We start from the raw sequence: 18,232 nt of genomic DNA, 5'->3' as shown, positions 1-18,232 counted from the left end.
TAATTGGTTTTATGTGATTCGGTTGTTTATTTGGTTCCAACAAACCTAACCCTAACACAGCGTCCACACGGTGGCGTGCGTTGAAGCTTGCCGGCGGGCGTGTCTGAAGCTCGACCAACAGCCAATCACATGAATCTCCCGCCCCGGACACACAAGCACGCGGTTTGATTTGCTAGAGCTTGTACTGGCATATTGGATTGATTTAGCCGCCGACTCATGTAGCCCAGCTGTCTTGGTGCTGTTAGACCTGACTGCTGCCTTTGACACTGTGGACCATAGCATCCTGTTGTCACGGCTTGAACAGTCCGCAGGCATCACAGGCTCTGCCCTTGCATGGTTCAGGTCTTACCTGACAGACCGTAGCTTCTCAGTGCAGCTGGGTACCTTCTCCTCTGCTAAAGCTCCTCTTACCTGTGGGGTTCCCCAAGGCTCGATCCTGGGCCCCATCCTTTTTCTACTGTACATACTGCCCCTAGGTTCAATTCTCACAAAACACAATATCCCCTTCCATTGTTACGCTGATGATGTACAGATCTATCTGCCTCTCAATCAAAATGTCAACTCACTACAGCAGTTGATGGACTGCTTAACAGAGATCAAATCCTGGCTGAAGAAGTACCAGAGTGTAATACACCATTGTTACAAGTAAAAGTCATGCAATCAAAATGTTACTTGAAGTGAAAGTAAAAAGGTTTTAGCATCTAAATATATTTACAATACCAAAAGTAAAAGTACTCATTGTGCAGATTGGCCCATTTCAGAATAATATATGATATGTTCTGATTATGATTATTGATGCATTTCAGTGTTATCAAAGCTGGTAAAGGTGATGCTAGTTTTAATGACTTTGTATACTGCAGGGTAGATTTTGAATGTATTCCAGGTGTAACTAAAGTCTTATTTAAGTGTTGATTATATTTCACATTATTAATCCAAATCTGTAAAGCAACTAAATGTATTAAATAAATGTAGTGGAGTAAAAGTACACAATTTACCTCTGAATAATAGTTGAGTAGAAGTACAAAATAGCACAAAATTGAAATACTCAAATACAGTACAAGTCTCTCAAAATTGTACTTAAGCCAGTTGCTGTAGTCTTTGTTGTAATGTGCTGGGGCGGCAGGGTGAGGGCAGCCCACACCCACAGATTTAACAAGTTCTCTAGGAAGTCGTAAGGGAGGAGCTTGATTATATTTGTGTGTTGTCTTAAAAGAGGATGCTGCACAACATGTGGAGCGTTGTGGACAATAACCGTCAGTCACTCACACTCCTTTTTAGTTTTACGGGATAATATGGGACATGCATTATGTGCAATAATGTTATGTTACTTGCATGCCTGCTTATATCTTTTGACATATTTCTGATTTCGACCTTATTTATATTTTTGTATTTGCACACTTTGCATTGTTTCTTACTTCAGCTGTGCTTCAAGTGCACAGGTTCCTCTAGAGCAAGTTTTAGAGATTTTAATTTTAGTTTAATAATAAAGGCTGGACCTGTAATGTCAACATGTCAACATAACTATACCTGTGTCCAGAAATAGTTAAATACAATTAATAACTAATAACATTTCCTTAATCCTATTGAATCTGTAACTTTGACATACATAAAGAGTCACTTAAAGAAGTTGGGTCATTTGCTCAATAAGGGAACTAAAATGGCTATCAGAAGGAATTAATAATCATTACAAAAAAAAGTTAATTAATATATTTAATATAATTATTAATCATATAAATAAGTATAAGTAATTAAACCAAGTTGCGTCTCTCGGGGAACCAAAAACCCACCACATGACTTTTATATTCAGATGACCCACACCATGTTTATTACATTTTCCATATCACAAACAAGTTTAAAACAAACACGTTGGAATTGTCCCATTCGTCCATGAAAGATGGATATCATAAGAAACTTCTCACTAACTGTTTTTTTATACATACAGATACGTTACACGGCCTGTAGTGAATATGGCAAAACAAAATTCCCTCTACAAATATTTATCTTTTCATTATTACCATAAGTAATAAGGCACAGTTTATTTAAGTCTTACAATTGTAATGCAAAATAATATTTTTCCAGGAGCTATTGATTTTGTTAAGATACCCTGTGTATTGATTAATTGGCTAATAAGAAGAAATAACATGTCGATTATGATTTAAAACTGTACATTTTCCGTTTTATCAATCAGGCTGTTAAAAAAATTCCCAGATCATCACTCAATGATCAAACGCAGTATAGTTTCCTTCCACCACACCAACATTATTTAATAACATGCAGTTTTTCCCCGTTTCTACTTTGGTTAATATGAAGGGGAATTTGGCCAGCACCTCAGGAACATATTCCTTCTGATATTCAGATAGCCACACTATTTTCTACCTTCGCTGGATCCATGTATGTGTATGGGACGTTCACGGTCAAGTTTCTAAGACGGATGCGTGCACTCAATGCTTGAAGATCTCCTTGATAGGCCCTTATCAGTTCGCAGTGGGTCGTCTCGTCAAAGTCAGCATCAGGGTAGTGGACAAGATGTGCCTGATAGAATCAATTATACATAAAAAATAAATGTTCGATCTGAACATCTTGAGGTGATACGTAATTTATTTCACAGGAAGTTTTGGGCACTTACGGTGTCAGAGATCGAGTTGCTGAGTAGCCACAAGGTGGACATTGCGTTAGCTGTCTGACCCTTGTTAGGCAATGTCTGCAGCATTGTTTCTTTACTTGTTTTCCCCTTTCTGGTTGGTGGAGGAAGTTGCATTGTGGTTGGAGTGTTGGGCATCCAGCCACCATAGTCATACTGCAATGAATTAATATTTTTGTGCCATTACATTTAGAACAAAGCATGTGCAGACATTAATGGGCAAGAGAGGATGAGGAGAGGAGAGGACAGAGTTTTCTGTAGTGCCTCCTTGACGTTCAATGTTTTTCTGGATTTTTAGTGTCAGCTCTTTCTGCTACTACATCCACAAACTCACAGTACCTGCCCGTTTTGCAATAAAACCTTTTTAAAGTAATACAACTCCTGTTTCTGTTCTCATTGTTTTGCATTGTTTGTTGAATCCAGTTGCTCTTGTGAGTTTAACAGCATGTTATAGTTTGTTGATTTTGGCTTAAAGCCTCACTGTGCCTATAAAGCCTTGCTGACTTGCTAACATAGCTTTCAAATACTATTTATTTTAAAGACTTGCTTACAATCCTCTAAGTCTAATGTAATTTTTTTTAACAGAATTCATCCATCGTTCTCCAGGACAGAAACATACTAATAAAACCTTATTTACCCATTCCACACAAATACACAATAATTGTGGTATATTAAGAGGCTTCACCTGTCCAGTGTTCACGGCTGAGTGCTGTCCTGAGCAGGTGAAGATCACCATGGTGACAAACTTCACCAACTCTGCCACAGTGTTGAATCTCTGTGGGATCCCTGAGAACCAGAGGGAAGTAAATGCTTTACTAAGATGCCTTTTTTTAAATAATCATATTACAATGGTACATAACTGTGCACAGTTATTATCTAAAACATTTAGCTTTTCTTTAGCCCACCTGTTGATGATCGGGAATGAAATCCATATTCAAAGATTTCTGAAATCCAATCCTGCAGCTTTTCGTCAACCTCAACATCAGCATCACTCTTGTAGTGGAAGCTGAGCATTCCCTGCACAAACCTGAAATGTAAAACACATTTCTAGCTGGTGTATTATACACACTGCACTAGTATGACTCTCTGTAGGGACATCATTGAATGGCCCATTCCTTTAGAAGAATCAGGTCTGTGCTTTTGAAGATTTTGGTGAAATATTTGACAAAGAGGATCCTAACTTTGAGGAATAGTTTGACATTTTTTAAGACATGCCAATGTAGCTTTTTTGCTGTGTTATCCCAGCTTAACCTGGCTTCCATGATGCATACCACCAATGGGTGTCACTTTGTTATGAAAATTGGTGCCTCAGCCTACAGTGGGGTTACTCAATAAGCACACCATATTCATACTGTAACAAATTAATATTAATCACACACACACACACACACACACACACACACACACACACACACACACACACACACACACACACACACACACACAAATATGTAAAACTTATATCGTTTTGATTTAGTTTTTCCTGCCCCACCATTTTGTTTTCATGTTTGACAACAGTCATGTGACCATTGTAATGTGAGTAACCATGGACACCGCTGGATAGTCATACTGGGTTGACAATTATTGTACTTGTTGCAAGCTAGCTACACCACTGGGTTCCCAGAAATACACCCATCAACTGAAAACGGATAAACGGTTCTCAAGATGGTAGATGTTCTCTTGTGTAGATAAACCTTCTCAAGGTGTCTCATTTATAACATTTATTTGTGCACACTATTATTCCGATTTTTAAACAAACTATACTTTCTAAAATTGTAGGGGACATGTCCCCAGCGAAAATGATGCCTATGCTACCAGCAAATTAAGTTTGTGGTCTTATATGAAGTATCATGCTGCATGCATTTGTTGTTAAACAGTGACCATGAGCAACAACCATATAGAGTCTAATGGTTACCTGGCAACCTTACTGGGATTTCAAAACAAACTAAATGTATAAAATGTATTATTACACGGCTGAGTTGAAAACTCGATTCTGATTGGTCATTACAGATATCAGAGGGTATTAATACTCGATAACAGACCGCTGCTAAGCTAAATAATGACCGTTGCCGAGAAGGATCAAGCGAGAGAAGGAAAGATAGAGCGTTAGATGTCAGAAATGTCAACAGAAGAAGACAGACAGGAGGTAAACACTAACATGAACACGGTATGGGCTTCTCTGGCGTTGTTTAAGGACTTGAAAGAAAAATAAACTGTGAAAAGACTTGGACAGTAAAAGAAAACATTGATCTGTGCTGCCGTTCATTTAAAATTAAGTTGTTTTTGTTGCAGTTCCAGCCATTGGTACGCCGTGGAACAGAGTTTTTTTAAGGATAATGTACAGCAAGGCTTTTTCAATATCTTTATTTTTCAATATTGAAAAATGCACATTATCCCTCACCTAAGGTAGAGATAAGTTTGAGAATTGGTTGTATAGGTGTACGTTTGACACTTTAAGACATCTTAAAGTCTTTGTAGCCAGGCCTCATGAAACAAAACATGGAGCACACTTCTGCAGATGGGGAATGGAACATAAACTCTAATTCTGCATTTGTATTTTCAAGTTGCTTTACTGCAGGACTAGTGCTCTTTGCTGGGGCAATAACTGCATTCAAACAGATCCATAGCCTTTGTGCGTGCCAGCGGATCTATCCTTTCTTCATTGACATAATTAGTTTTATGTGATTCAGTTGTTTGTTTGTTTCAAACAAACCTAACCCTAAGCATCATCTGAGTCTTTATCGCATGGCAACTACAATATACATTATTTGCATCCCTAGCACATATTATTATTGCAGAATAGAAACTGCCTACACTATGATACCTTTGGATGATATCCCAGAGCTTGAGTCCATCATCCCTGTAGTAGAAGTTGGGCACAGCCTCCAGGCCACGCTCAGTGATGTCCTCTGGTATGCAGAGGGAGCTGTAGGTCAATGAGGACAGTGATCGCTTCATGATGGTCTTCAAAGCCTCTCCACCAGAAGCTACAAACTAGGGAACAGTCAATATTTCAGGATATAGTTAGAGACAAATACTGTACATGATATTAAAAAAGTTGGTCTTTCCGTACCTGTGAGAAAGCTCCGTTCTCAGATATGAGGTTTGTTCGAGCTAGGACGTTGATATGCAGAGTGTAACGAGTGTGAGGTATGAGCAGCTGGAAGGAGGGAACTCTGTTAGTAACACTATTACATGCTAACAAAGTAAGCAAGTTGAAAAAATACAGCTACAGTAATTCAAGTATTATTATTCCAGGTACCTTATGCAGTAGATTTTCCCTTGGCATATTGCGCATCAGTGACACTGTGAAGACTTCAGCCAGCAGATGTGTGCGCAGCAGGTGAAAATTGATTTGATGCAGGTTGAAATCTGCACTTCTCACGAAAACCTTGGCCATCAACCAGTCATACTCAGAATCAGTAGGCAGGAAGATGGGATTGTCTCCTGCTGGAGTCTGCTTCAGCTGCAGGAGAAGGAAGGGTGACTGTGCTTTTCAGTCAATCTTTTAAACGCTTAAATATGGAAGTTAAAGCAGAGGGACTGCATCCACGGACTGGGACTTCATTCACTGCTTAGGTAATCACTACTCCTATATCTTTACATAGAAAGTAGTTTCATAGCAACTATTTAATATGTTGCTCAGGAGGAAGAGCGGCGTCCACCAATTGCCGGGTCAATGGTTTCAATAGTGTCCTCGGACAAGAAGCTGATCCCTAAATTGTTCCCGATGGAATGGCCAATTGGGGTGTATATTAGTCTCCCCTAATTAGTGTGTGAATGGATCAATGCTGACATGAGAGTAAAGCGCTTTGATTGGTGCCAGAGACTGGAAAAGCGCTATATATATATATATATATATATATATATATATATAAATAATATATATATATATATATGTACTGCATTTATATAGAACCTTTAAGGGGAAATATACATTTTCATTGAAGCCCATGTCAGACCAAAGGGTTCACTTCAGAGCAGCAGCCCCACGTTCCTTTGTCTTTTATACATCAATGCTTTTGTGTCTTGTAAAAAAAAGTTGATCCGACTCAACTATTCCTGCCTGGCTCTGGCTCAAGCAGGAATAAATAAACGTATAGGCCGACTTCTTCTGCAGTTTGAATGATAGTTGAATCAATGATAGTTAATCAATGCATAGATCTTTTATGTTAGCTACTTGAGTGCAAATCTCACCTGAATAGCGAGTGGCATCAGCTCATCATGAGGTGTTTTATGGAGCAGGACGAGGGGAGCCGCCATGTACTGCTGCTTCCCATCAATGATGTTTGGTGTCAGTCCATCCAGAAGCTTGTAGTCACACAGGAATATGTTGCCTTTCTGTTTTAGAGAGGATGAGTAACAATTTGAATCACATCAACACAGTATATATTACACATACTAAATGAACATCTTAATTCACCATGTCATTGGGGAAAACACTACCGAGAGTATCAAGACACTCACCTTCATTTCCTCTACCAAGGTATACGGACCTCTGGGGAAAACCATCTCATCAGTGACAGGAAAGTTGTTGGGCAGAGCTGAACAACGTCGGATCAACATGGGGTTGACACCATTTAGGTACTGGTAGCCAAAGAAAGCATCCTCTTTCCAATGTTGCTGGACATAGACTGGACAAAAGAGCTGCACTTAGTTGAGTTTATGATTTTCTTTTATAAAATCTTTATCTTAAACAACTGTCTTTTGTGGGGTCTCTCAGGGTTCTGTTCTCGGTTCCACCTGATTTAACATTTTCGTTCACAAAATAAATTAATAATTTGAGATTCTATGATAGTACACCTGATAAGTGGTTCTTGGTGTTTAATATTCCCGTGATATCATCAAGATCAGTCCAGTTCTCTTTGGAATCAGCAAGTCCCTTCAGCTTCAGCTCAATCAGCCTAGAAAAAAAACATTTATTACAATACAATAACTTTATTTGTAGGTAGGTAGGTAGGTAGGTAGGTAGGTAGGTAGGTAGGTAGGTAGGTAGGTAGGTAGGTAGGTAGGTAGGTAGGTAGGTAGGTAGGTAGGTAGGTAGGTAGGTAGGTAGGTAGGTAGGTAGGTAGGTAGGTGTTCTAAAGGCTTCACCCAGCGATGACATTGGAGTAAAACTCCCATTTCTTGGTCCAGGAGAACTGGACCTCCGAGGGCAGAGAAGAGGTCGTTTCTGCCTTCATGCAATGGGGCATTCCTTCTCCATCCAAATGCCAGCTGTGTTAAATAGAAAAAGGTGGTGAGGCTGCGCTGTTAAAACTACCACTCTAATGCTTAACAAGGGAGAAAGTGCACCTACAAGTAGGCTATTTTATTTGTAATCATAAACCCTGGTGCAACAATGTCACGCTGTGATTAATTTGTCATTAAATATCATGAATATATTTACCCAAAGGTGGAGGAGGTTTAGATACATGTTATCTTTGGAATACATACAATTAAAATGTGAATATGCTCTGAGCACTTACAGATAGTATTTCTCTCGCCAATCCGGGTCAAATAATTCCCATATCCTGTCCAAAGTACCGGGGTAAGACGCAGAAACCATCCCCGGAGCTTAAAAAAAGAATTAAAAACAGATTTAACATACAGAATTTTCTCTGGACTCCTTATAGACCAGCTTGAATAACTTGTTATAACTTCATATCTTCTGGAAAGTGCACATTGTACAGGATGTCAAACAAACATTTCACAAACCATTTTCTTCTCTGAAGTTTTGTACATCACTGGTAGTGATGGAGCGGAAAATGGGAAACTTGTAGGTGCCTCCCTCGGGGGATTTGACTACCACCTTGACAGGGAACCATTCATCTTGTGTTTCTGGTGGCTGTTTGTCTAGCTCTATCCAAAACAGCTCTCCAATGGAGACAGGGCAGGAAACAGTGAAAGAAGACACCTGGTGTAATGACAGAAATTGTTTGGAAACATTGATACAAGAGATAAAGTGTATTTGATAACCAATAAGCTTTGACATCCAAATGATTATCACAAAATGACTGAATGTATAAGGGTTGAGAAAATAATAAAAATGTGCGCAACACAGAAGATATGTTCACTGTCTTTGCTTCCTCTTCCCAGACAGCAACTAGATGTCAAGGCTGCAGAGTGTTCCTTGTATGAACACTTACCTGTGCTATCTTGTATTTCAATCTTATTCATGTTGCTTAATAAACACCTGAATTACCCTACAGGGATAATTAAAGGTTTCTATTATTTGAGTTTCTGTAAATTAGAACAAGTGTGTGTGTTATCTCTTGTTCCGTTTGAGGAAGCATGTTAAAGCCTTTATTTAAAAATAGAAAGGCATATTTAAGACTTACAGCTCCTGGGATGAAAGCGGAATCTCTCTCAAGCCAGATGCGTTCGCTCTCCCCATCTGTTCCCTTCAGCTTAATGTGGACCCTGCTTGAAGTGCCGGCATCATCGCGGCAGCCAGTGGATACTGTCACTTTATAGTCCACCATTTTCACTCTGAAAAGCAGAAGAATCCTGGTTGTGAGAGAACTATAATAACCATTCAGTACTAATACGAGTAACCAGTGGCGTTTTTATATGTACAAAAGTGGTGGGGCACAAAAAACTTAGATGTCTATATATAAGCTTCTGCAGTGACGTGCAGTGAGGTTCATGGCTGGTGAGGCACTGGCACTGACTCTTCAGGTTTACAAATATTATATTTTGACCTAAACCAAAATATAATATTATTTTCAAAAGCTTTTTTTGTCTGATGCTTCGATTAATTTTAAACAGACAGTTCAACAAAAGGATACCCAAAAAATGTCATTTTATCATTTAAATATTGAATTGTTCTCTCTTAGTAAGATCCCATTTTCAATAAAATGGCGGTCTTACCTTGACTTGAAGATGAAGTCCATTTGCCTATCCTTCTGGACAAACATTTCTATTACTTTTTTGTAAAAGTCATCCTTATGTTCTTGTAGTTTCAAAAGTCTATCATAAATCTAATCCATAGATTTATGATAAAAAAATTATAAAAGTAGGGTAGACATGTGGATGTTATCCGGCTAATCAAAACGTGCATTTATCTAACAGGTACGTTTCCCACAGATCTTATTTCAAGCTATTTTCTAAAATGCTCTGGAGAAATCTCATTGCTTTTTTGTGCTTACTTCCTGGTTTTAGGACGCGCCACTGCAGCTCTCTCGTCTCCTCTTCAAGCACCACACTTTTCGCGGCACACGTACTTACAGCCAATCAGCTCTGAATGATTTGAGATGACGTATGGTGGGGATGGTAGCTCCGTGCCCCTCTGGTCCTTATTTTTTTGCCACACACATTACATTACAAAATACTCTGAGCATGCGCAGTGTAGTTTTTACAGTCACCGTTCACTTCACAGCGAGAGGAAGGGGCATAATCAGGTTTTGTCCCACATGGCTCTAAACAGCTCAATAGGCACACACTGTGACTGTAGACACACTAATTAGAAGAACACAGACTAAAACAGCAATGTACAGACGAATCAGATGATTAAACATGATCTTAAAATATATTTTATATATTTTTTTTTTTTTTTTTTTTGCATTTTGTAATCATTATTTGTAATACTTTCTGCTGACACTAGGTGGGGCTGTGCCCCACCTGCCCCTAATGACCAGTCGCCACTGCGAGTAACTGTGATTACATCGACCTCAGTGCAAAGAAACCCTTCAAATTCTGGTATCATAATTAAAAGCAAAAAGTATTATACAACTAATATAAAATGTCCCACTGAATGTGTTACTGTCCAGTCATTGCTTAACTGATCAACAATCACAAAGCATCTCTCTTACCTTTTAATGAGCGAGAAGTTTCTCTGAAGAAAGGCTCTTTCGATAAAGGTAATCCCCACTGATTCTGCTATTTATACTAACAGTTTGTGGGAGTGTCCAGAAAGAAGTAGTAGAACTAGAAAATGCATACGGAACCGACTAACTCCCCTTTTGTGTATGTACAGCTCTCAACATGCCCAGACTTGTAGTGATTTTCTCCTCGTTTTCGCCTCATTCTGAAAGAAAGAGGTGAAATGTGCTAATGTGACGGCCGTCTTGGTGTTGGTAACGTGTATTGTGCGAGACCAGAGATGTAGTACATTGAGCGGTTTCACACAAAAAAAAAAGTGTTACTTCACAGTTGTACGACCATTTATTTATTTTTTACTTGCAAAATTATCTTTTAAATTGACAAACATCATATGTGTAATTCATGAAACACTTCAAACGGGATCGAAAGATAATTTTTCTCTCGCCATTGACTTCAATACATCATTTTTAACTGCTTTTGAACTTGACATGTTTTGGTACATGTGTCTGAACCTCTCTTTAGTGGTTCATTAATAAAACAGATATTTCAACTTGTGCCTACTTTGTTCATGTACTGTTGAGGTTAATTTCAGTAGGTGTGTGCTATAATGTATTTACAAAGTGTGAAGAGGAGGCAACTTTAGAATAGGGAACCTGTTCAGGTCAATTAGAGTCAAACTACTAGCTTATTGGTTATGAACAAGACTTCACTTTAAAATAGGGAACATATTCTTAGATAGAAATACCTAATTTTGAGTTATTTAGACTTAATTAACACTTATATTTTCATGTCTTGTTACATAAGAATAGATCATATTTATTAAGTGTTATTATGGGAGAATTACTATTCTTGTGGTACTACTGCCTTATTAGGCCCATATTGAGCAGCGCATATTAAGACCAAAACTCATGTGCAAAAACGTCCTTACTTGCAATAAAGACCAGGCTTTTTTCAAGCAGGAAATGTGAAAATAATATGAGAATGCTGACAAAAAAACAACAAATGCATTGTCATAGTGTGCAGACATTAGGCAGTCTTGTACTTATATTTATTGACATGGAAGTCAATGAGGAAAAATACTTACATGATTGTGTATAAAATTCAGCACGCCACATCAACAGAAGCTTCCTCGCTCATTCAAAATATCAGTGTAGCTCACTGTGTTCAAGTAAATTCTGACTTAAAAGCTGCTGTGAGTTTATTTTGTACTGGCTAAAACACTTTTCACATGAAACATTAAAAAAAACATGTTGAACATTATCTTATAATGAAGCGATATGTTCAAAACCTTTTCTGGACAGTCAAGGTTATTTTGTCTGAGTGAAACATCCCTTTAGTCAGCTGAGCTGAACAGTTACTGCAACTGAGAAACCACAGGAAAATAAACAAATAATGTTTTTTAAGGCAACGGTATGTGATCTGAAAAAGATAAATATGTGTTTTCTCTCTACCCATGAATTCAAAACAAAAACAAATATTAACTAATAATAATAATAACAAAAAACCATCACTTGGAAGTGGACCCAGGTACAGCTGAAAAAGACATGCATTTTTGCTTCACGTATAGACAACAGAGAGTCTACACATCTTGCGTTGTAAACTGAAAACCCACCTGTTTCACTTTTACCTTGGCTGATAAAAAATAAAAAGGTCATTAAGAGTTTTACTTATGCATCAGCACTTTCAATGGTCCGGCTCGTTTGAAGTGAATGTGCCAGCAGTTTTCTTGTTGTCCTTAGCATGAATCCTTATGGCTTACTGCCCTTATTGTAAATCGTCTTGGATTAAAGAGTCAGCTAAATGCAATCTTATTTAATCAGAGCATTTAAATGCACAGTACATTTTTTATTGTAATTTATATTACATACATTCTCAGCAAACCAAAATGCAAACTAAACCAGTCGAAGCTTGTATGTTGTTTGCTGTCAGTGTTCTCGTTGTGCAACCTGAGGTTTATCAGTTATAGAGTCGTTTTTCTCTGGCATTTTGTATACTTGAAAAGGAATATGTTGCCTGAATCATGCACTTACTTGCCTTTCATCGGAAACCAAGTTGTTCAGCAATCCTTAACGTGGTTTAATCAAATTTGGCGAACTGTCACTGCCAGCACCGCCTTCAGTTATGTGGTAACAATGAAGAGTCTGTCATACTGGGTCAGGCTACAAGGAAGTGGAGAAGAAAATATTACAAACAGAATATTACAGGATTGCTGGGAATATGCAAAGTTCCAGGGACGTGGGTTTGGCTGGACGAGTAAGGAGAGAACGAGGGCATATGGAGTGGAGACCATCACGTTTGCCAAAGCAACCCCATTTAGTAGTGTTCCTCCATGGCTTTTCCCAGAAGCTAAAATAGATATGAGTATTGTAAAAAGGAAAAAAGAGTGGCAAATAAATGAAGTGGGAATTAAAACAAGTATGTATCTGAACGAAAAGTAGGCTACAATTACCTAAAAATGTTCACAGATGGTTCTAAGAACAAGGAAGAGTGTGTTGGAGTTGGTATACATCCCAGACTTTAAAATATCGATTTCAATAAGAGCGTCTGATCAATTATCAGTGTATACAGCAGAAATGCTGGCTGTAATAATAGGATTACAGTGGGTTGAAGAGGTCAGACCAGATAGGGTGGTGATATGCACAGATTCATTGTCCATATTAAAAAGCATACATTCAACAACAACTGTCAAGACATCAAGACATCAAGACATTCTCATAGAACTGAATCATAGCCTGTTAAGACTGCACAGAGGCGGTATAGATCTGCAGTTCTGCTGGGTGCCTGCACATGAGGGGGTGAAAGGGAACGAGTGTGCTGATAAATTAGCAAAAAGTGCACTACAAAAGGAAATAACATTACCAGTTCAACTTGGAAAAGGAGAAGGAAAAGCAGTAATTAAGAAAAAAGGGATGGAGATCTGGCAGAAAAGGTGGGAGAAAGACCAGAAAGGCAAAGAGTATCATAAAGTACAAAAGACAATCACAATTAATATTTATAAAGAAAGAAACAGAAGGGAGGAAATCATGATAGCTAGACTCAGAATAAATCACACAGCTTTGAATGGTACGCTATATCATGGGGAAAAGTGAGAGTGACAAGTGTGGGAACTGTCAAATCAAATCAAATCAGGTTTTATTTATATAGCACATTTAAAAGCGATTTTTGGTCGAGCCAAAGTGCTGTACATGTAATAAAAACACATTACTACAAATCACAATAAACGACAATAAATTACAACAGATATATCTTAAAAACAAAATAAAAATAAAACACACGGAAAAGTCAGGAGTCGTACTCCGCTCTAACTAGAAAGCCAGAGAGAAGAAGTGTGTTTTTAGTTTAGATTTAAAAACCCCTAGGGTCTGGGCCGACCTCACATGGAGGGGCAGAGTGTTCCAGAGCCTAGGGCCAGCTGCTGCGAAGGCTCGGTGCCCTCGGATTTTGAGCCTGGTCTTGGGCACTACCAGCAGCAGCTGGTCAGCAGACCTTAAAGCTCTGGCTGGGGTGTAGCGCTGGAGGAGTTCAGCTATATAGGCCGGAGCCAGCCCATTTAGTGCTTTAAAAACAAATAAAAGGATTTTAAAATCAATTCTGAACCGAACTGGAAGCCAGTGTAGTGAGGCCAGAATAGGGGTGATGTGGTCGCGCTTTTTGTGGCCAGTCAGCAAACGTGCAGCAGCGTTTTGGACTAGCTGTAAGCGTTTAATTGAGGCCTGGTCCATACCCACATACAGAGCGTTACAATAGTCCAGTCTCGAGGTTACAAAGGCGTTAATAACCCTTTCTAAGTCATTAAAAGATAAATACGACTTGGTTTTGGCCAATAGTCTTATTTTAAAAAAGCAGGATTTTACTACGGTGCTGACCTGCTTGTCGAATTTAAAAGTGCTAGTGAAGGTCACTCCAAGGTTCATGACCGAGGGGAGGATGTTTTTTTTGATAGAGCCCAGAATATCAACCGGAGAGGCTGGAGGTTGCGGTCCAAAAAAGATGACCTCGGTCTTGCTCTCGTTGAGGTTGAGGAAGTTTTTGCTCAGCCAGGATTTTATCTCTGCTAAGCAGTCCATCAACTGCTGTAGTGAGTGTGTGACATTTGCTTTGAGAGGCAGATAGATCTGTACATCGTCGGCGTAGCAGTGGAAGGGAATGTTATGTTTTGTGAGTATTGAACCTAGGGGCAGTATGTACAGTAGAAAAAGGATGGGGCCCAGAATCGAGCCTTGGGGAACCCCACAGGTAAGAGGGGCTTTGGCAGAGGAGAAGGCACCTAGCTGTACCGAGAAGCTACGGTCTGTCAGGTAGGACCTGAACCATGCAAGGGCAGAGCCTGTGATGCCAGCGGACTGTTCAAGCTGTGACAGCAGGATGCTATGGTCCACAGTGTCAAAGGCAGCTGTCAGGTCTAACAGCACCAAGACAGCTGGGCTACCTGAGTCGGCGGCTAGGAGCAGATCATTAAAAACTCTTAAAAGGGCTGTTTCAGTGCTGTGCATGGGTTTAAAGCCAGACTGAAACTTTTCATGGATTCCATGGATGGTTAAAAAAGACTGCAGCTGGGCGTAGACTACTCGCTCCAGGGCTTTTGATAAAAAAGGTAGCTGGGAGATGGGCCTAAAATTTGCGAGAATGGAGGGGTCGAGATTTTTCTTTTTAAGGAGTGGCTTAACCACGGCATGTTTGAAGGCAGCTGGGACACATCCTGAGGTAAGAGAGGTGTTTAAAAGTAATAAAATACTTGCTCCAACTGAATCAAAAACATCTCTGAGAAGGCGAGAGGGAATGCTGTCTGAGGTGCAGTTTGTCGGCCGCAGGTGCTTGACTACATCCGAGAGAGAAGAGAGGGATACAAGCTCAAAGTGGTCGAGGACAGCAGGGCACAGAAAAGGAGCAGGATCTGGGGTAGCACTAGTGTAAACTGTGGAGTAAAAGAAGATACATATCTTGTTACATTGTGACATCTAAAGCGGAAAGAGAAAAACTAAAGGCTAAAGTTTTAGAGGCAGAGAGGGAATGGAGTGTGGTTGGTGTTTTGGGAACAAAAGGAGAGGCTGATAAAAAATAAAATGGTACTTATGAGTCTTTCTTATGCATCAGCACTTTCAATGGTCTTGCTCGTTTGAAGTGAATGTGTCAGCAGTGTTCTTGTTGTCCTTAGCATGAATCCTTATGGCTTACTGCCCTTATTGTAAATCGTCTTGGATTAAAGAGTCAGCTAAATGCAATCTTATTTCATCAGAGCATTTAAATGTACAGTACATTTTGTATTGTAATTTTACATACATTCTCAGCAAACCAAAATGCAAACTAATCCAGTCGAAGCTTGTATGTTGTTTGCTGTCAGTGTTCTCGTTGTGCAACCTGAGGTTTTATCAGTTATAGAGTCGTTTTTCTCTGGCATTTTGTAGGAAAAAAAGACAAGGTGAGAGGGCAATTCTATGGATCTCAATGCGTGAGAAATTGTATACTTGAAAAGGAATATGTTGCCTGAATCATGCACTTACTTGCCTTTCATCGGAAACCAAGTTGTTCAGCAATCCTTAACGTGGTTTAATCAAATTTGGCGAACTGTCACTGCCAGCACCGCCTTCAGTTATGTGGTAACAATGAAGAGTCTGTCATACTGGGTCAGGCTACAAGGAAGTGGAGAAGAAAATATTACAAACAGAATATTACAGGATTGCTGGGAATATGCAAAGTTCCAGGGACGTGGGTTTGGCTGGACGAGTAAGGAGAGAACGAGGGCATATGGAGTGGAGACCATCACGTTTGCCAAAGCAACCCCATTTAGTAGTGTTCCTCCATGACTTTTCCCAGAAGCTAAAATAGATATGAGTATTGTAAAAAGGAAAAAAGAGTGGCAAATAAATGAAGTGGGAATTAAAACAAGTATGTATCTGAACGAAAAGTAGGCTACAATTACCTAAAAATGTTCACAGATGGTTCTAAGAACAAGGAAGAGTGTGTTGGAGTTGGTATACATCCCAGACTTTAAAATATCGATTTCAATAAGAGCGTCTGATCAATTATCAGTGTATACAGCAGAAATGCTGGCTGTAATAATAGGATTACAGTGGGTTGAAGAGGTCAGACCAGATAGGGTGGTGATATGCACAGATTCATTGTCCATATTAAAAAGCATACATTCAACAACAACTGTCAAGACATCAAGACATCAAGACATTCTCATAGAACTGAATCATAGCCTGTTAAGACTGCACAGAGGCGGTATAGATCTGCAGTTCTGCTGGGTGCCTGCACATGAGGGGGTGAAAGGGAACGAGTGTGCTGATAAATTAGCAAAAAGTGCACTACAAAAGGAAATAACATTACCAGTTCAACTTGGAAAAGGAGAAGGAAAAGCAGTAATTAAGAAAAAAGGGATGGAGATCTGGCAGAAAAGGTGGGAGAAAGACCAGAAAGGCAAAGAGTATCATAAAGTACAAAAGACAATCACAATTAATATTTATAAAGAAAGAAACAGAAGGGAGGAAATCATGATAGCTAGACTCAGAATAAATCACACAGCTTTGAATGGTACGCTATATCATGGGGAAAAGTGAGAGTGACAAGTGTGGGAACTGTCAAATCAAATCAAATCAGGTTTTATTTATATAGCACATTTAAAAGCGATTTTTGGTCGAGCCAAAGTGCTGTACATGTAATAAAAACACATTACTACAAATCACAATAAACGACAATAAATTACAACAGATATATCTTAAAAACAAAATAAAAATAAAACACACGGAAAAGTCAGGAGTCGTACTCCGCTCTAACTAGAAAGCCAGAGAGAAGAAGTGTGTTTTTAGTTTAGATTTAAAAACCCCTAGGGTCTGGGCCGACCTCACATGGAGGGGCAGAGTGTTCCAGAGCCTAGGGCCAGCTGCTGCGAAGGCTCGGTGCCCTCGGGTTTTGAGCCTGGTCTTGGGCACTACCAGCAGCAGCTGGTCAGCAGACCTTAAAGCTCTGGCTGGGGTGTAGCGCTGGAGGAGTTCAGCTATATAGGCCGGAGCCAGCCCATTTAGTGCTTTAAAAACAAATAAAAGGATTTTAAAATCAATTCTGAACCGAACTGGAAGCCAGTGTAGTGAGGCCAGAATAGGGGTGATGTGGTCGCGCTTTTTGTGGCCAGTCAGCAAACGTGCAGCAGCGTTTTGGACTAGCTGTAAGCGTTTAATTGAGGCCTGGTCCATACCCACATACAGAGCGTTACAATAGTCCAGTCTCGAGGTTACAAAGGCGTTAATAACCCTTTCTAAGTCATTAAAAGATAAATACGACTTGGTTTTGGCCAATAGTCTTATTTTAAAAAAGCAGGATTTTACTACGGTGCTGACCTGCTTGTCGAATTTAAAAGTGCTAGTGAAGGTCACTCCAAGGTTCATGACCGAGGGGAGGATGTTTTTTTTTGATAGAGCCCAGAATATCAACCTGAGAGGCTGGAGGTTGCGGTCCAAAAAAGATGACCTCGGTCTTGCTCTCGTTGAGGTTGAGGAAGTTTTTGCTCAGCCAGGATTTTATCTCTGCTAAGCAGTCCATCAACTGCTGTAGTGAGTGTGTGACATTTGCTTTGAGAGGCAGATAGATCTGTACATCGTCGGCGTAGCAGTGGAAGGGAATGTTATGTTTTGTGAGTATTGAACCTAGGGGCAGTATGTACAGTAGAAAAAGGATGGGGCCCAGAATCGAGCCTTGGGGAACCCCACAGGTAAGAGGGGCTTTGGCAGAGGAGAAGGCACCTAGCTGTACCGAGAAGCTACGGTCTGTCAGGTAGGACCTGAACCATGC

General features: G+C 39.6%; 1 protein-coding gene across 2 annotated transcripts; it reads right to left on the bottom strand.

The window, feature by feature from the left end:
* Positions 1 to 1,891: 1,891 nt before the first annotated feature.
* LOC117482289 (arachidonate 8S-lipoxygenase-like) lies at positions 1,892 to 10,536 on the bottom strand. Of its 2 annotated transcripts, XM_034130357.1 has the most exons (15): positions 10,435 to 10,536; positions 8,962 to 9,112; positions 8,339 to 8,537; positions 8,110 to 8,197; positions 7,736 to 7,858; positions 7,445 to 7,545; positions 7,109 to 7,275; positions 6,839 to 6,982; positions 5,904 to 6,107; positions 5,715 to 5,801; positions 5,466 to 5,635; positions 3,547 to 3,668; positions 3,327 to 3,427; positions 2,627 to 2,797; positions 1,893 to 2,532 (listed from the first exon to the last, which is right to left on the bottom strand). In XM_034130357.1, exons 2-15 carry the CDS (start codon positions 9,103 to 9,105, stop codon positions 2,353 to 2,355), a joined length of 2,001 nt encoding a protein of 666 aa, XP_033986248.1. In that variant the 5' UTR covers positions 9,106 to 9,112; positions 10,435 to 10,536; the 3' UTR covers positions 1,893 to 2,352. The 2 variants fall into 2 exon arrangements, with proteins under 2 accessions (XP_033986249.1, XP_033986248.1); XM_034130358.1 differs by lacking the exon at positions 10,435 to 10,536 and having other exon boundaries at positions 1,892 to 2,532.
* Between the last annotated feature and the right edge of the window lie 7,696 nt (positions 10,537 to 18,232).

The sequence above is a fragment of the Trematomus bernacchii genome, unplaced genomic scaffold, assembly GCF_902827165.1.
Source record: "Trematomus bernacchii unplaced genomic scaffold, fTreBer1.1, whole genome shotgun sequence".
Classification (NCBI taxonomy): Eukaryota; Metazoa; Chordata; class Actinopteri; order Perciformes; family Nototheniidae; genus Trematomus; species Trematomus bernacchii.
Note: the sequence above shows the minus strand (reverse complement) of the source record. Positions and strands in the feature narration are given on the sequence as shown.

What these genes read in the sequence shown, in the direction of transcription:
- LOC117482289 (XM_034130357.1), bottom strand. Translation starts at nt 9,105, where the DNA reads ATGGTGGACTATAAAGTGACAGTATCCACTGGCTGCCGCGATGATGCC. An exon ending in AGAACGGAGCTTTCTCACAG is followed by an intron (nt 5,636 to 5,714) that starts GTACGGAAAGAC and finishes ACTGTTCCCTAG; the next exon opens with TTTGTAGCTTCTGGTGGAGA. An exon ending in CAGCCGTGAACACTGGACAG is followed by an intron (nt 2,798 to 3,326) that starts GTGAAGCCTCTT and finishes AATTCATTGCAG; the next exon opens with TATGACTATGGTGGCTGGAT.